We start from the raw sequence: 19585 nt of genomic DNA on the forward strand, positions 1-19585 counted from the left end.
ATTCAGCAGTACTAAAGCATATCTCTCCTTTACATATAGGGCCAGATTTCAATTTCAGCTACACTAGAGTAGGTCCAGGTGTAAATGCATTGATTTCCAAGGGATTACTCTGGATTCACACTAGTGTAACTGAGGTCAGAATCTGACTCTGTCTCAGACTGTACAAATGGATTCAAACAGCTGATTTCTGATCTCTTGCCCCACACAGGTGTTGGGGGTCCCAACTGAGGATACCTGGCCAGGACTTTCCAAGCTTCCCAACTATAAACCAGGTACAGTCTCACAGAAAGAGCTTCTACATGCACTCTGAGTTACTAACCTTTTAAGAACTGGATCAGTAATTTTCCATTAAAAAAATTCAATGCCTTGCAGAAATTAGGTGGGGGGGTCTTAGTACATCCCTAAAGCTTAGATTGATTTAACATTTTGTTGTACCAAGTGCTGAAGAGTCAGGCTTTGCCTACACTAGCACTTTTGTTGGCAAAATTATGTCGGTCAGGTGTGTGAAAAAACACCCCGGGACCGACATAAGTTTTACTGACAAATTCGCTCGTGTGGACAGCACTATGTCAGCGGGAGATGCTCTCCCACTGGCATAGCTACCGCCACTTGTTGGGCGTGGTTCAGTTATGCTGGTGGGAGAGCTTTCTCCCGCCAGCACAGAGCAACGATACAGGAGACCTTACGGTGGTGCAGCTGCACCACTACAGCTGTGCCACGGAAAGGTTCGTATGAGACAGAGCCTTAGTTAGGGCTAGTCTACGCGGCAGTGCTTTAACGTGGCTTGTGTAGTCACGGCAGGGCGCGCTCTCAGTCACGGGAGGGCGCTCTCCCAGTACTCGAAAAAGCCCACCTCCATGAGGGCCGCGGCTCCCAGCACTGGTGCACTGTCTACACTGACGCCTTACAGCGCTGAGACTTGCTGCGCTCAGGGGGGTGTTTTTTCACCCCCCTGAGTGAGAAAATCGCAGCGCTGTAAAGTGCGAGGGTAGACAAGCCCTAATTAGTCTACTGTTCAACTTAAAGGGCCAGCATCTCCTACTTTACACTGGACAAGGTGACAAATACTTGTAGGTATGATCTAACTATGCCTTTTATTCTTATGGAGCTGAGGTCTGAGGCCTTTAAACCTTGTTTTCAAAGGTCACTGCTCCTGATTCTGATGTGGGCAAGGTGAGAAGTGTGTGTGATTTATAAAGCTGGTTTATTCTATTTCCATGCAGGCTGGCTGAGAAGTCTGTGTCCTGAACTTCAAAGGGCCAGTTGTTTCTTATTTTGATGTGGGCAGATTGAGAAGTATGCTTTGAAAAGCAGGCTCTCTCTCTTTCTCTCTCTCTCTCTCATTAATGTTTTCTTCTGGGATATCTTTCAGTGCAATATATCCAAGTGTCAATGAGGGGGAAATGATGAGCACTGATTCTCAGCCTCTCAGCAGGATCATTCTCTCAGAGAAATATAAAAGTGAAATATTAAAAACCCTGGAACGTGAAATCTATCCATCTGCAGACCTAGACCTCACTCACTCCCTGAGAGGTGGGAGCGGGGAATATCTATCTTGAAAAAAGTGGAGGAGGGAAAAGAAGTGCTTTGAGCAAGAGGTTTACATGTTTAGTAGAGCATAGTAACATCACTTCAAAGGAGTGGGTGTTGCTCTGTGACCCACTCCAAGACACCCCTCCTTTGACTCCAGCACTTGGACACTAAACATCCCCCATTTTCACATGCTAACTGTGATTGGATGAACAATAACCTGGTCTCACATTCTAAAAGACTGGAATCTTTCACACAATTAGCCGAGACACATTAATCAAACTGGCGTGAAATTTGGAATGTGTCGCCTTCTTCAGCAACTTACTAGTCTGGCTGGGGAGGGAGCACAGAGCAGACAGTTGGGGGGAAATGAACAGTTTTCCTCACTAAGTGCTGGTTTGGGATACTCTCACTCATAACAGTGATCAATATTTTATAGCACAAACTATCCCAGACTGCTTGTGGAATAAAGCAATCCTTATGCGACGAAGGGTAGCATAATCTGACCCAAGGAAAGGAATTTTCTGATGTCAACAGAATAAACAGGCCCATTCACAGGCAGAGTTATGGTAAGCTTTAGCACCAAACTCCACCCAGTCCAAACTGTACACATTCAAATGCTGTCCCGGGTGACCGTGATGACACCAGAGCTGATACACTTCCATCCACTATGGCAGGGGGATTCTAGGCAGTCTTGAAATTGTTTCAGCAAAAATGGATCAGGTCAGCTTAAGCAGCTCTGTCTGGTTTTGAAACCACTTCATCTGAAGTGGTCTGAAAACTGGTGAGAAAGTTTCTGCAGTGCAGACAAGCCCTAGGAATTCATGAGGGCAGAGCAGGCTTCCCATCTGCTGTGAAGCCCACAGGCAAGGCATTTCTGTGGGTGGGGCAGACTGGGAGCTGGTGGACACATCCCTGTATATGTCCCCTCTATTCAGGCACCCACATGGGGGAAGGAAGAAGGATGTGCTGCAGTCCCAGCAACTACTGAAGCCACTTCTTTGTAAACCAGCAAGAAGGATTCCCTTCCCGTCTTCAGAGCCCCCCTGAATGACTCCCGCACACACCTGGCGTCTCTTGCCATACTCTCGAGCCAGCATTTGATTCTAAATCAGGAATACATGAACCCATTTGGATAAAATAAGAACCTACCTGGGCATCTGCCCTAGACATGAACTGAACCAAGCCATTTCTGATGGAGAGGGGGAAAGGATATATGAAACAAACATGGTCACTTTTTTAAAATGTATTTTTCATTTGCACACTCTTCTGCACTTTCTGCTTCCATCCAAAGCAAAAATGCTGTTATCCCTAAGATATGCCAAGCCTGAGGGGAGGCTGTGGAGATCGGATGAGAGAATCTTTTCTCTTGAGATTATTTCCAGCCCAGCTGTGCCAATCCAAGTGGCTGGGATAGTTCAGCTAAGCAGACAAACTTCCGAGTTTCAGAGTAACAGCCGTGTTAGTCTGTCTTCGCAAAAAGAAAAGGAGTACTTGTGGCACCTTAGAGACTAACCAATTTATTTGAGCATGAGCTTTCGTGAGCTACAGCTCACTTCATCCGATGAAATGAGCTGTAGCTCACGAAAGCTCATGCTCAAATAAATTGGTTAGTCTCTAAGGTGCCACAAGTACTCCTTTTCTTTTTGGAAACTTCCGAGTGCTTCTCCAAACTTAGGTACTAGTCTGTATATAGCTAGTACCATTGAAGTCCCAGCACTGCAGTATAAGCACAGATAACAAATAACCAGGTCCATGCCTGGAGGCACAGAAGGAGAAATATCACAAAACAAAGCACAGAGGCTCTGATCCTATTCTCATTGAAACCAATGGGAAATCTTCCATTGTCTTCCACAGCACAGGATCAGCTCCAGAACCGAGGTGACCTCACTGTTTTGTAGTTGGAAGGGTTCCTGGACTAGATAGGTCTGTAGGAACCTATTAAACTGGAACCTCCAGGTGTACCTGGCACCATGAGGGGCTCCCCAAGTGTAGCTTTGCCACAAACCCTGACCGAGGGGTGACATGCAGTTGTGCAGGCCCTGCAATCACTTCCTGCCCACAGGAGGGGAAGTAACAGCCCCCTGGGAGGATGCGCTCTCATAGCCTGTGCAAGGCAGTAATAGGGCACCTTAAGCCCCTTTGCTCCCTTGCATAAAACAGTTCAGAAGAGGGCCCTATATTAAAGAAAACTCTGTCCTTCCTTTACATCATTTTAACCCAGCTGTCGTTGCTTATATGCCAAATCCTCAACCCAGGTCCAAAACCCAACTGAACAGGAAGGTGAGGCAAGGAAGTCTCCCTCAGGCCAGAGAGCAGTGCCCTGGGCTGCCTTGTCCACACACTTGCCCTTGCACTCCACCTCTTTACACATAACTGTGGATCCATGGGCACGCTGCCCTTACTCTGTCCCTGCCTGCATGGCTGCAGAACCAGTCACTGCAGCATGCTATGGGTGTGGAAAGCCCCTGTTTGGGCTCTCAGTGGCCCACCTGCCAGTCCCACTGCACCCAGGAGCCACTGTATCCTCAACAGCAATGACAAGACTTTGCCCTGTGTTTGTTCATGTTTTTGTCCCTCTCCTTTTGCTTCCTGTGAAAGAGGCAGTTGTAGCTCTGTTAACACTATTTTTGAAAGCTCTCATGCTGTGTGAGCTCAAATCCTTGCATTAATCTACTGCTGTGTTCATTTCACCACACTGAAAAGCAGGGAGTTTAAATCCCCTCTCAACTCCATTTGTGGCACGAGAAGGCCAGCGTCTTGATCCATCTCCACTAATGGTTACAAGTTAGAATCTAGACACCAGGGGTCAAAGGCAGGAAAGAATTAGGAGTAACAGCATGACAGTAACCAATGCGTTTGCCGGATTGTAAATTAGTTACTGATATACTGAGTTTTTCACATCTCCGCTTTCTGATGCTTTTCTGATTCCAAAGGAAAGGGAACAGTTCATAATGTTCTTACAACTTTGTTAGAACTCGTTGCCTTAAATGCCTTTTACTGCATAAGCTGAGCAACAGAAGAGCATTTAGTTTTTTCTGTCGGTTAGTATCATCTCAACTGTGATAGATGAGTTTTACAAGGAAGTTCTCCTGATGTAGCAATGACATTTAAAGCAAAAGAGGCTCACTAGTATCATTTATCAAATATATGCAGATGGCTCTGCTACCAGGAATGGGATTTAGATGCTTCTAAAAATGAGCATTTTTTCCCCTCCTCCAAATATAGAGATATTTTCAGTGTCCCTTGCCTTTTCAACTTTCCACCAGCAGATGGAAGCAAGAAGCAACAAGCACTGAAACACCAGCATCCAATTACATTTTTGCAAATGAAGTCTAAGCTCTCAGAATGTGTGGGTTTTTTTAATCTCACTTTCTATACTGAGACTTCATTTAACAAGAAGTCTCTATGGGATAGAAGGAAATTGAATCCTAAAACGATGGAGATCTTTATTTCATAATAAACTGCGTATGGTTTTGGACCCAAAGGAACCCAGGAACTCATGAGCAGTGCCGTCAGTCTGCAGGGCAGCTTGCTATGTCTGGCGTTGGCCATGTACTGCAGTCTATACCACACAGCCACACTGATTCTATCTGGCTGCACCACCAGTTTTGCTGATGATAGATAAATATTTTCTTGAGGCAAGGTGGGTGAGGTAATGTCTTTTATTAGACCAACAGAAATTGGTCTGAAGAAGTGTTCTGGGTAAGCTTGAAAGCTTCTCTCTCTCATCAGCAGAAGTTGGTCCAATAAAAGATATTACCTCACCCACCTTGTCTCTGTAATATCCTGGGACCAACATGGCTACAGCAACACTGCATACAAGTATTTTCTTATGCATATATGCAGAAACATTGCCTTCAGTTAGCAGCATTTAATATCATCTTCAATGTTCATCAAACGGGATTGTTTACTACTTTAACTTTTGTCCTCTAGGTTTGCTTGTCTTATCATCTGCCCCTTAGCGGGTCTTTTGTTTTGCAATGAGGAGGGCTTTTCTAATGAGCAGACACTGCATTTTGAATTGATAGAAAATAACAGAATTATTGAGTATCTAGGGTTTGCACTCATTGTTAGTGAAGACCGATCAGCCATAAATGGTATCATTATCTTGTGTGTACATCACCATAATCATATATCACTTGATCAGCATTTTACCCATTTTGTTGAACAGTATTCAAAGATCCTTGAATTCCTTTGTCTTTCATCTTCAATCAGTATCTATTTACATAGCTTTAAAATTGTAGGTCTGTTTTACCATTTGGGGCAGGAACTATATTTACCTGGGTGTTTGTAATGTGCCTCTTACAATAGCGCCTCAAGCCTGTCTGAGGTCTTTGAGAACTACTTCAAATAAGGATAGTAATAATATTTTTTTCCACACTAATGAAGTTGGAAGGTGTCCATCTTGCCACTGGCCTTGTTCAGAATATAGGAATTGCCAAACTCGATCAGACCGAAGGTCCATCCAGTCAGTGGCCAGAACCAGATGCTTCAGAGGAAGGGGCAAGAAACCGTACAGTGGCAGATCAAGGATACTTTCTCCCCTCCACCAAATTAGGTCTCATCCTGATCCCTAATAGTTAGAGATTGCCTTAAGACCTGAAGCGTGAGGTAGTTACAAATTCTGGCAGATGTAACTACTTGTAAAGGATTTGAAAAACATGTTTTTTAATATTAGTCCTGTATCCCCAGGGATTAAAGCAAGTAGCACAATTTTGTTAGCTCATCATATTTAAAAATGATGTTTTCAAAAAAATAATTACATTTTGTCTAGTCCCTCATCTATTATATTATAGTTCTTTTCTGAATTTTGCACCTGTTCACAACTGAACTAATAAAATAGTAATTCAGACCTCAATTCAGGGAAAGATTCATGTTCAGGAAGGGCACTTAAGCACATGCTTTACTTTACAGTTAACTTTTAAAATCCCAATGTGCTTTCCTGAATAGAGATGGATTAAATCACATGTGTAAGTGCGTTTCCTGAAGCAGGACCTAACATTTATAGTGTTTTGCATACATTTTCAAAGCTCTGTACACACCATATGGCAAACACAACAGTACTTACTGAAGCAAAAGACTCCTATGGGAGTTTTGCTTGGGCAAGGACTGCAGTATGGTGCTCATTAGCTAATCCTAATACCACCACTCTGAGGTAGATAAGTATTATTCTCCCCATTATACAGGTGGGAAACCCAAGACAGAGAGGTTAAATGATTCACCCAAGTTTATACAGCAAGGCAGTGGGATGTTCAGGCGTAGAATTCAGGAGTTCCTGGCTCCCAGCCTTGTGTTCAGAACACTAGACAACCCTGTATCTCTAGCCTAATTTAAGAGGTAGAGCTGGTTGGACCCCGGAATCTCATTTCACAGGAAATTTCAAATTTTTTCATTCCAAATCAGAATGAAAATTCAAAATTTTGAAATTTTCCACAGAATGGGAATTCTGAAATTTTGCTTAGGAATAATCAGAACATTGCATTTTGACTTTACTGATGCTACTTTTGTGTTATATTATATTGTAGATTATAACATAATAAAATGTAACACTGAAGTCTGATTGAAATGTTTTGGTATGGTCAAAATGAAATATTTTGAATTGTTTGAATGATTTTTTTCAAAAACATTGATTAAATTGATACATTTCCATAAAACATTCTGATTATGTCAAATCAGCATTTTCTGATGGACAACTGTTTTGTCAGAAAAATTTCAATCAGTTACATTAATAGGCAAAAAGTTCTATAATAAGCTAAATAATTATAAATCATGTAAAATTCTCTTTGGGATAACATTATTTCTTTTCATCCTTTTTCTTTGCTCTCTGCTTTCAAACAAACTGCATCTCTACTCAATACAGACAAATAATTACCACAAATTTACTGAAAGGTGAGAAAACAAAATAAAGCAAAAAGGAGGGGGAAAGGAAGATCCCAGGGAAATGGTTAACAGTGATCCAACAGGTACATGGATTTGAGTTAATTTAAATGATTGATTAGAGGAAGGGGTTATAAAAGATGCTAATAGTAACTCCCAGGGAGATATTTCCAGAGCTCTGGCACTAAAACAGTAATGACTCTAATCACAATGTATACAGTCATCTACTATTAGTGACTTCATTAACATTTGGCAGCAGGAGTCTGCTACATTTCTGAAATATTGCTTACACTGTGATACAATGGAAAGGTGTCAGCTACTTGTTTGCCCAGCCTAATGGGGAAAACCTGTTGCTGAAAAGATTAAGTTTCGAGAGCTTATTTATTTATGTCTTTGCAGACATGTCTGTGCATCAAATGAAATAATGCATGACCCAGCCCTAAAGCCTGGCTCCCCACTGTCTCGCACCCTCTGTATTTATTCACACTCACTTTCCAAGGGTGTAAATTACTACACAAGGTGAAAGGCAAAAGAGAATCAGGCCCCCAGTTAATAGTCTACCCTGAAGTAGTTTGTGGCTCCAAACAAGGTGGCTGTTAAGCAGTTACGCTGCTACCAAAGGCAAACCATGAGCCTGATTCTACACCGCTTGAGCCAGACCCTAGCTCTGAAGCTGTTTTGCACCTGTCTACTGGCACAAAACTGGCTAAGCCAGCTACCTGAGGCTCTCCCTGGTACATGTGGCATGGGGCTAGAATATGTGGCTCTATGCTACTCCATCCCGTTTCTCTTGGGATAGAGAATGTGGCCAAGGAAGAGGGGCATGTAGGACACCCTTGCTCTCCAGAGATCATCATCGTCACAACAGGTACTCAAGGGCCTTTACAGATGGGCACAAGCTAGAGCACCCTTGAAGCCACTCTAATGTATACGGGCGCGTGAACCACCCCACAAACAGCCCCAGGACATGGAGGCATAAAGGTAGCACACAGTCTCCTTCCAACTCCCTACCTACGGGACTCCATTGAAGTCATGCTGCCAGAGCTTTCCCAATCCCAACCCATCACTAGCCCTGAAACTCCCTTCACTTTGAGGGAGGTGTGACAGGGACCTTGTCCTGGGATGCATGTGCCTGTCCCAGCAGTCTGTTTCAAGGGGGTTCCAAGGCAAGGAAAGGGCTCCAAAGAATATGTAACCTAGCCTGAGGCTGCATTAACTTTTCTGACGACTCCTGGTGAGGTTGGTGGAAGAACAATGCACGTCCATTCCTCCAGCCTGGCTTACCTCCTTCCTCTACACTGAACCTGTGGAAAGCTGTTCAGAGATCTGGGAACAAGGGGTGGGGTGGGACCATGTGACTGATATAACCAACGTTCCCCTTTGGAGCAGAAAGCATAAGATCTGCACACTAATCTCCGGGAGGTTGAGCTGGCTCTCCCAGAGCAATTAATTACACTGTCTGAATTGCACATCTTTGTGTTTTCATCAGAATTGAAAAAGAATTTGAATTGGAATTGTTTAGGTTGCCTCATATTCTCCTCTCCTGTGTTCTCCTAACACTAGGATTTGAAAAGCCAATCAGCAGAAGGGAACATCCCCTGTCAGGGGGAAGGCGGGTGGGAGAAGGTATCAAAGAACTGCCATCTGTCCATTCATATGTTTATTAATTAAGTTATAGTTCTCAAGAAGTTCCAAGAATAAACCTACAGTGTATTTCTGATTTTACCTAAAATCATACTATTTTTAAGCACCTACCTACTCTTCTGTACCATTGTGGCGATTACCATTGTGGCAGATTACTAAATATTACATTGCACTGTAAAAGTGAACACGGGTTTGTGACAGAGCTCAGTCTTAATTTTGTTTGTCTTATAACTCACTGTAAAGTTATATGTCAAGGCAGCTAAGTAAGTCTGGTAACAGTTTCAGCCCTTACTATCTCAGATCAAGAACAGGAGGACTTGTGGCACCTTAGAGACTAACAAATTTATTTGAGCATAAACTTTCGTGAGCTACAGTTCACTGCATCAGATGCATGCATTTTTGCAGATACAGACTAACACGCCTGCTACTCTGAAACCAATCTCAGATCAGTAGACACAGTGCATTGCCGTGTGGCAGTTTTGGGAGTGCTACTTCAATTACACTTAGAACTGCAAAGGAATCCTGTAGGCATTGTAGTAAAACGATGGTAACTATACACCTGTATATCTCAAACTTGTAAATCAACATGGTGAACATTAGTAAGACTAGGAGTACTTGTGGCAATTTAGAGACTAACAAATTTATTTGAGCATACGCTTTCGGGCTCTAAGGTGCCACAAGTCCTCCTTTTCTTTTTGCGAATACAGACTAACACGGCTGCTACTCTGAAACCTGTCATTAGTAAGACTGTTGTGCTTTCAGTGAGACAGCACTGTGGTTAGGACATACTGTGGACCCAATCCTGAAATCCTTACTGACTTCAGTGGGAGTCTGGCCTATAAAGAGATTCAGGAATGGTCCCAAGATTAATTTAATTAATTTAGCAGTTTCTTGTAATATTACTACAATAGCTATAGTTCTTCCTTAACCTTTGCCTTCCTGTAAAACCTGTGGGTTTGATTCAGTCCTGCTGCTAGGGATGCCTGGAGTCAGCTGTGCTCTAGAAGTGTTTGCACTGCTACCCACCGTCAGTGATCTGCCAAGTGAGGGCAACTTTTAGATGTAGCTGAGACTTCATAGGAGTCCTCTGCCAATAGCGTCTGACTCTGGCTGCCCTGGCCAGCACTGCACACTTTGGGTGACATTCATCCCTGTTCAGAAAGCCTGCTTAATACATATGAACCGCTTAAATCCCAGTTAAGTCCCATTTTGAACACCATGCGCTGTACAAGCCTGCTGTGGGCTTTCTACACAGATGTGAACATCTCCTTGAAAGCTGCACTGAGTGACTGTGGACATCCTAGCAAAGTGGGGAATCACAGGTGCTTTGTGCCTCTACAATCCCAACCCAGCAGACTTTGCAGGAGGCATAAGAAGTGGCGAAGAAGGCTCCTTTCACTCTCCCCACCTCAGTGCACTCATGCAACAGCCAGGCGCTACCTTGTGACCCTAAATGTGAATATACTGGGCCAGACCCTCAGCTGCTGTAAATTGGCACAGCTCCGTTGAACTCAATGGGCAAAATCTTCAAAGGGTATACATCATCATAAAACCATTGAAGTCAGTGGAGTAATGTGTCACCAACAGAGGATCTAGCCCATAGAATTTCTGGACTACAAACTACTGCATTGTGGAAAATAATGGCTCCTTCTGAGCCATTTCAATCTAAAGGGTGCAAAGCAGCTGCAGGAAATCTCACATTAAAAATTATTTTGAAGGCTTTGGTATTAAAATGGCTGTGCAGATGCAATACTTCCCTTGTTTGAAATGAAATACAATAGACCCTACTAATAGTTTGGGAGAGAGTGAAACTCCATTGAACAGTGAAGTGGAATGAAAGCCCTGAACTGTGTCAGTGTATTTTGCAGACTGCAATTCCAGTGACAGGGAATTGTTTGGTAATAAGAATGTACCAGTTAAAAAGCTCAAAGGGGATTGTTTCTTTCTTTTTTTTTCTTTTAAAGCTTCAAGTGACTAGTCCATACTATGGATGCCATAAATGTGACGTTACATTAATTTTTGAGCTTGAAAAGTGGAAGATGACATTTGAAAAATCTGTTTTCATTCTCAATGTATAAATCACAAAGATTCCAGTTGTTTTGAAAATTGACCATTAAAAAAACCAACCCCCTCCCATACTGCAAAGTCTGCAAGGCTTCAGTTTGCTAGAAAGTTTATAAAGCAAGCATGACAGTGGGAATCTGGATAAGCACACTTAGCCATCCTAGAGCAGTGGCTCTTAACCTTTCCAGACCACTGTATCCTTTTCAGAAGTCTGATTTGTTTTGCGTAACCTCAAGTTACACCTCACTTAAAAACTACTTGCTTACACAATCAGCCATAACAATACAAAAGTATCACAGCACAGTGTTACTGAAAAATTGCTTACTTTCTCATTTTTACCATTATTTTATTTATTTATTATTTTAATTATAAAACAAATGAATCTGAATATAAATCTTGTACTTACATCTCAGTGTATAGTATATATATCAGTATAAAACAAGTCATTGTCTGTATGAAATTTTAGTTTGTACTGCCTTTGCTAGTGCTTATTATGTAGCCCGTTGTAAAACTAGGCAAATATCTAGAGGAGTTGATGTACCCCCCTGGAAGACCTCCACGTACCCCCAGGAGTACACATATCCCTGGTTGAGAACCACTGTCCTAGAGCCCTCACTCAGGCTCTGTCCTGCAATCAGATCCATAAAGGCAAACCCTTGCACCTATGTGGGAGCTCCTGGACCTCAGCGGTCCTCTCTGTGGGTGTAAGGGTCTGCCCAGGCAGATCTCCTTGCTGGATTGGGTCCCTGGTTCTGACTAGGCAACACTACCCCTGATTTCTTAGTCTTAGGTTTTGGGGACTGATCTTGCTTCTGTGGAAGTCAAAAGCAAAACTCCCACTGGCTTTAATGGAAACAGAATCAGGCCCAAGACCTGCCCTCATAGGTGTATGAAAAGAAAGGGTTATAGAACGGTAACAGCCTTATTAACATCACTGCTGATATTCAAGTTCTATAGGAATAATGTATATTTATAAATGCTACAGCGACAAATTCTATAGAAGCCTTTGAAATTCCAAGCGTATGTTTTTGTGAGGGCTCAAAGAATGGTTGGTTGCTTGATTTTTGTTTAATCTTTTGATTGCATATTAACTTTCTAGAGAGGGTCGTCTCCAGTAGACCTCAGAGGCTCCGAATGATCTGTGCCAGGTAAGCTACCTATGACAGCAACGTCAAAGCGGCCTCTGGGTTTGTTTGTTTTTATATACAACCATTTAACTTTAAATGAGCTTCAGTAAGTTCAGGATGAGTACGGCAGTTCTTAGTAATAATCAGACCTGCCATAAGGTAAGCATCAGACTCTGAGAGACTGCAGTAGGGATAGGCACTTAGTGGCTTTATTAGTCTCAGACAAGCAGCAGTTCAACAGCATTATGTGTGGCTGTTTGAGGGGTACAATTTGATTCAGGAAGGTTATGCTTTCCCAGGCCCTCTGGAGAAGACTTGATGGCCAATTTCTCTTGCATGGAAATAGTTGATAGGAATATTGCCAGAAAGAGTTAGTTAAGTTATACAAGGGTCTTGTCTACACAACATCTTGGGGTTAATTAGGGCAGGAGAACTCACATTCTTCAGTGACCAAATGCTACTAGAGATGGCCTGGGCCTTGATTTAGCAGCTCATCCTAGAGACAGCACTTCAAACACTGTAGTAGAGCAGAGCACATTTCTCACTCACTTTCTCCTGGGCTAAAGTGTCAGCATTAAAATAGTTCCCCCTCCTCCTTCCCTCCACATCTGTCCATCCCACGGCCAAGGAAAGGTATTTATAATCTGGGAAATTGCTCTTCACTCAGCACAGTACCCAAATCTATTTCAGAAGGCCTGGTCACTACAGTTTGATTTGATCAATAATAGAGAAGTATTATTGTGAAGTGGCTCCGAGAGGATTGAAGTCTTCCCTGGTCACTGCTGGCTGGCAGTTTTTAGTCAGATAGGTCACCTAATAGAGATAACATCCCTGCACCTTAATCCCTGAAGATCGGATCTGAGGTCAGGAGGGGAACACTGCCTGATCATGGACTGGCAGCAGCCATGCTATCATCCGTAATTAACCTGGCTGCACCAGATTAGGAATAACTCTGTGGAGGTTTTCGATGCCTGAAATAAAGCTGCACAATGTGGCCATGGACATTCAGCACTACAGATCTTCCGTCTCTAAGAACCCCATTGTGCTAGGTGCTTTGCACACACATAAGACCAAAAAGACTATTCCTGCTTGTAACAGGGTGCAGCTGGCCCTCCTGGCTCCTGCCTCTGCAAAGTCACTCAGAGGCCCTTGGGTTCTGAAACCACTGGTGCTTTTATTTACAAGTTTGTGCTCCCACCACCTTCTCACCCTACAGCTTGTACAGCTCTGGGTTCCTTGGGTCTGGACCCAGAAAGGAAGGGCTTTCTCCTTGTGGGCAGTCCCTCACTCTCCTCCATCCCACCACCCCCACTTCCTTCTTCCCAGGTTCTTATATAGCCCTGGGCTAACTTGCCTGGCAGCTGGCTCTCATTCCCCAATTAGGGCAGGTTCTTTCCAGCCAGCTCCACTTTATTCTCCGAAATGGGGCTGGCGTGGCAGGCGGCTGATTCTGCCGTGTTTCTGCTCAGCATCCTGTCACACCGCTCCGCTCACACACCTATAGATCCAGGGTGGAATACGGCCTTTACACAGTAACTACCCTTTTCATCATCGTTGTTCAGTACCTCACTGCTTTGTCCAGTATCGCTCCATGGGAACATACGCTCTGCTGTAGAGCTGGCATCCTTAGCCTCTGTTCTGAATTTCTGAAAGGAGATGCTGCTGAAGTCTTCAGCAAAGTACCGTTCCTAGACGCACGTGCAATTTTAATCCATATCTTCAGAAACTTTCAGGAATACACAAACTAACATTTCTCTAACTTGAATTCCAGGCTCCCTGCTTGCTACCATTAAAAACAGGGAAATGGATGTATTCCCTGAAACCATGCTGGGTGGCATAGCTTCCTTCTCACTCATCACAGTCCCTTGGTAATAGGACCCAGTCGCTAAAACTTGAAAGGGTCCATTACAGCTCACACCAATGAGCTGGCCAGCGCCTTGGTGGCAGAGTTCTGCACTGAATGCTAAACCCACTTTGATTCTTTGTTTCTGACTCTCTAAGTCAGCAGGATCTAAACACTACAGAGGCAGCACACTCAGCTCTTGAGAAGGGAAGGAGAACTTCATCGTGTTAAACCCTCCATGGCCAGTGAAGGAGTTCTACCCAGTGCTCGGTAGCTGTGTGGAGCCTGGAAGAGGGGTACTGGAAAGCTTCGTGGCCTTGCATGGAGCCTTGAGCATGGGGATACCAAGCAGGGCAAAGGGGATCACAGGAGAGGGGGAAGAAGAGCCTGGCACACTTTTTCCAATGGTCTGCCTTCCCACAGGCTAACACCTAGAATTTGAGTCCCAGTATCATACTCCCCTACACAGCAGGGGCTGGTATGGTTTTGCCTGAGGTGAGAATTGAGCAATCAACCATCACAGCCTAGAGAAGCTAAGACCTGACTTTTCCCAAAGCTGTGTGCTCTAGCGTCTCATTTTTTTAACATCCTCTCTCCTCAAAACATGACACCCAGAGCATGAGGCCCTCTGTGCAGCATAAGCATCAGAGGAATGAAACAGTAGGACACATGGGCGATACCAGTCCTGTGATGTCATTTAGAGGGGAAGCACCAGCTGGGGTAGTCAGTAGAAACACAACAGGCCAAGCTCTGATGTGCCACCTGATGCTGAAACCCCAGGAGCAGAGCAAACAAAGTAAAAGCCGTAAAACCAAAACCACTGTTTTTATTAGTTTGCTTGTTTGTTTGTTTTCTCTCTTTCACTTCCTAGTCTCCCAGCTGCCGTCCTCTCTGGGAGTCGGCCACTTGCCATTGGCATTTGCTGGGCGTATTTTCTTATTTAAAACATTCATCCTGAGCAAGTGAGTCACATCGGCACACCCCCAACACATTTAGAGCCGAACTGCATGGCCAAACTGGAGGGTAGTAGACGGGGAAAGGATATTTTATTTGGCTTCTTAATTCTGAACGCAAATCTGTAGTGGCCACTGAAGGTATCTCTCTACACAGCAAAGAAAAACCCATGGCGGGCCCATGCCAGCCTTCTTGGGCTTGCAGTACTCAGGCTACAGGGCTGTTTCATTGCTGTGTAGACTTCCAAGCGCGGGCTGGAGCCCAAGCTCTGGGATCCTCCCACCCTGCAGGGTCCTAGATCCTGGCCCCAGCCCACGCCCGGAAGTCTACACAGCAATGAAACAGCCCCACAATGCGAGCCCGAGTTGCTGCATAGACATACCCTGACAGGTCTAGCAGAGTACTGGCAAGTTGACATTTGACATTTTCTCACCTGTACATTTCTAAGAGTCTGACCGTAATAGTAACTTATGAGGTTCCAGTTATGACCCATGTAATATACAGCCCTCAGTAATTGCAAAGTAACAATTTATCTTCAAAAGGGAGAAGGGAGGATTCTAAACAGGTTTATTTGGAGATAGGTCTGAACCAAATTCCTGGACATATGCACCCTCAAAATGGAGTAAGTTCCCATGAAGCTCCAGACTTCAGGACAGGCCCATATCTCCATAATGGACATACCCCAATTCCCCAGATTGTACACCTCCCCCCATACCCAGCTTTAAGGAAGTTCAGATCCAGATCTGGTTCCAGATCTTAGCTATCTGGCTTGGACCCTCTCTGGGGCAATTTATTTCTCTTGCTTTTCTAGGCTGGGCCAGGTACCAGGAGCTGAAGACCTCGCACTGAAAATGTTAAAAGCTTTTCCTCGAGAGCGGGTCTCTGCACAGGATGCACTTGTTCATAACTTCTTCAGCGCTCTGCCGTCTCGGCTGCATCAGCTTTGTGATGGTATGTTATATCCTGATTCCATCCCAGGAAGAAGGGGGCTACTTCACATTTGATTTGTTAAGAGCATCCCTAGTAAATTCAAAGCCTGAGGACTCCTCCTAGGCTCCAATAAGCTGCAAAGTTTTGGGGCCCTGAGCTGCAGTTTGAACAAGTGTTAGCTTTTTTCCCCAACACATGACAATCTCTTAATATTAGAAGAGAACATGGAGGGAACCTTAATATTGGGGGTTCATTGAAAAAGGAATGGTGTGAATGCCTTGATATAATGCCATCCTTTCCCAATTGTGTCACTACGTGTCCAAAGTTCTTTCCTAGAGCTGGATGATGCTGTATTTTCAGAGGGAGTAGTTTAATTCAAATTGTGATTTGCTCATATCCTGAATTCCCAGCTGCTTGGCGCAATGTGTTAGGCCTGGTTCCCTGAAATAGACCTCCTGCTGCCTTTTGAAGTCTGAAGACACCAGCTGTCCCTTGCATCCTGTCAAACCAGCTCTCCCTTGGAACTACCTGCATTTACTTCTCTCTCCCACTGTAGATCACTCATCACATAAAAACAAAAACCACACATTCACATACTACCCCAGTACTTAAAGAGAATAGTGCCTGCCTAGCTACGGAGCTGGAAAATCTCTTACCCACCCTGTATAATGTGCCCAGTGGTCCTGGCATTCTCCAAAGATTCCTGGGCACCAGCTCCTCTTCTAGATAAGGGTGATTAAGGAGGAATCTTCTTGGCCCAAGCTGCAAAGTTATTTGAAAACTTCTGTTTTTTGATTTTCTGACATATCCTAAGCAAAGGAGCTTGCAGCTAGCATCTCTCCTGCACGGCCACCTTTCTGAAGGTGCTGTGTGTGTGTGTGTGAGTGAGAGAGACACATCTGTATTCCCTTTCTGTTCACCCAGCCACAGAGCACAAATCTACTTTGACACTTTCAGAAAAATGAAAAGATGGAATCTCGCAGAAGCCTGCCTGTGCTGGGGGGGGAGGTGGGGAGCACTCACAGCAGGAGGGAAGTTGACTTTTCTTTATACATATAGGGTTTTTTCCATGCAGAGTTTAAATTATGCCTGATAAAAGGAGTTTCGTGGCTGTTTCAGTTCTTTCAAACCCTCCTGGCTTCCTCCCAATTAAATGAGGTTTGTCAAAGCCACAGGGCTCTGCTGCTGCTGGAGAGGCGGACAAGCACTTCCTGCAGTGACATCTCAAATCCCCAAGGGAGGAGATGAAAGTGTCAGTGCCAAGAGACAGAGAAAGAGAGAGCGTGGAAAAAATAGGTACAGAGACAGACAGACAGTGAGAGAAAGGAGAAATAGGAGAGGGAATGAGACAACAGATTGGCACAATGTGTCACTCTCCTGGACAAGATATAATATCCAAGGCATATTTCCATACAGGAGAGGAATTCTTTTCACATGGGTTTATATACCCATCTCGTATTTATTGTCACTGGTATTGCACAGCATAGCAGCGAGAGGCACCTCAGTGGACAAGAAATTACATGTCGTTAGCGTAGCGACAACTATGCTGGGAACAAAATTAAAGTCTATTGGATTGAAACAAGTACAGTATGATTGTACAAGATCATATCCGTGAGCAACTCATTAGGACTGTACAAATTAGGCAATTTTGAATAATTCCCAATGCATCCATCTCCACTGCTATGATCATGTAAGACATTTGTTCTCCCATGTCATTTTGGTATCACATCATTTTGGAATTGAAATGTAGCATTCTGGTTGCTATGATAACAGTGCAGATTTTAAATATGTTCTGTTCCTACTCTGTTCTGAAGGATGCTGGGGGGTAGTTTCTGCCCTCAGAAGGAGAAAGTTAAAGCAGGAGGGTAAAGAATGAGATGGCAATAAAATGTAAAAGGGGGGTGGGTAGACTTCAAGGGACGCAGGGAGGAACCAAAATAAGGGGGCAGAAACCAACATAAAAAATGCTCCCCCTGGAAATTTTTTTCTCTTTTTGTGAAATAATTGTAGCCTGAACTGTCCTTTACATAAGTTGCCCTGACAAGTTTGTAGCCAGAGGATATCTCCTAAAGGTTACTTCTGAGGGGAAATTGAGGGAATCAACGATTCAAAGGCAAGAGCCCTCCTAAATAGCATCTTTGTGATTACTGAAATGAATGCTGATGGACAGACAGTGGCTGCTGGCCCGTGAGCCTGAGAGTTGGGCAACAGGAAGCAGGGAGCTCTTTCTTCCCGCTTGAGAACCCTGAGTAGAGGGGGCTAGAATGCTGGCCTTTGTGCTCCATTAATACAAGCTACTGGGGAACTGGTGTAACCCACGCTAGCAGAGTGTGGGTCTTAGTCCACCCTTTACTGGTTGGTCCACATAAGAAGATACAAGCTACCAGCTAATGTTCTCCCCTTTAGCGCCAATGACAGAGATTCAAGCTTTCAGCACGGTAGGTCCTAGGTTCAAACCCCACTCACAGTCCAGCTGGGCTCAAATACATCAGCACCCCAGTACTGCTGTATATCAAAGGGTTACAGTCTTGCCTTTTTCAGGATGAGCTGGTAGTCTGGAGCCAGCAATGCTGTCCCCTTTAAAAAGGTGTAGCAATTTTCACTCCTTCTCACCCTGAGCTACCCTATGACACAGCCCCTGCCACAGCAGTGCAGATAAAGCCACAAGCTAGACCTGTGAATTGCATCTTGCTGCCTGTTACGGCTCAGGGTTTACTGCCTGAACACCAGCATGTCGACTCAACCATTTATGTGGCAAAACAGAGCTCCCTCTTCCTTTCGTTCTAGTACCCCACTTCCAATGGCCTCACACTAAGGTAGCCCCCGAGGTTGTGTGCTATCAGAACAAGGCAGAGTAATATTTGCCATAACTGCAAATTTAGTTTATTTTTACATTTCGTTTGCTTTCAAAGGCTTTAGAGCTGTCCTTTGGGATGGGAATGCAGCAAGCCGTGACATGTGGATGGCACCAATATAGTCCTGTAGGAAGAACTTAACTAGAGAGCAGCTTCACCCAAGCGCCCAAGACTGTGATGCTTGATTAGCAGCGATTGAGGAAGCACAGAGGTCTGAGCTTGGTGTGCCTTCAAGTTCCCATTGGACTCAAGGCCCAGCTCAACAGAAGCCTTTCTCACAACGTGGGTGACATTCAGTCCTGTGCAGAGGATCAGCCCAAGGTCTACAGACCATTAAGTCTCACTCAAGTCCTATTTTGACGGGCTAAGATTTAAGTGGTGCATAGGCCTGATGCTGGGCCTTTGCTAGCAGGGAAATTTCACCCTTTGTGAACTGGTGATGAGAGATTTCAAGACATGCAAGAGTGCTTCCCTGCCACCTTCAGGCACACATGGTGTGTCTGCTCCGCCTGATTGGCCTAAAATTCCCCATTGTTGCTACCACCACTTCAGTTCCAGTGCATGGGGGTGCTGGTGTCAACAGGGCACATGCCTTTTAGCCGCTGTAGCGTGTAACTCTGCTCAGAACACAGTGCTTAAAACAGCACTACCTTGTCACTGCCTACACTAGAGCTTCCACTGCTGCTTCCACTGGCCCAGCTGCACCGGTGAGAAATTTCAGTGCAGCATAGTGTAAACAATAGGCAGCCTGCAGGAGG

General features: G+C 44.4%; 1 protein-coding gene across 1 annotated transcript in view; it reads left to right on the top strand.

The window, feature by feature from the left end:
• Positions 1–19585, top strand: part of CDK15 (cyclin dependent kinase 15) — a 55026-nt gene that overhangs the window by 27360 nt on the left and 8081 nt on the right. The window contains exons 10-12 of the mRNA XM_084643814.1: positions 209–272; positions 12218–12266; positions 15854–15993. Of these exons, the coding sequence (XP_084499940.1) occupies positions 209–272; positions 12218–12266; positions 15854–15993 (253 nt within the window). The remainder of the gene's footprint in view (positions 1–208; positions 273–12217; positions 12267–15853; positions 15994–19585) is intronic.

This window comes from Lepidochelys olivacea, assembly GCF_965140295.1.
Source record: "Lepidochelys olivacea isolate rLepOli2 genome assembly, chromosome: 11".
NCBI lineage: Eukaryota > Metazoa > Chordata > Testudines > Cheloniidae > Lepidochelys > Lepidochelys olivacea.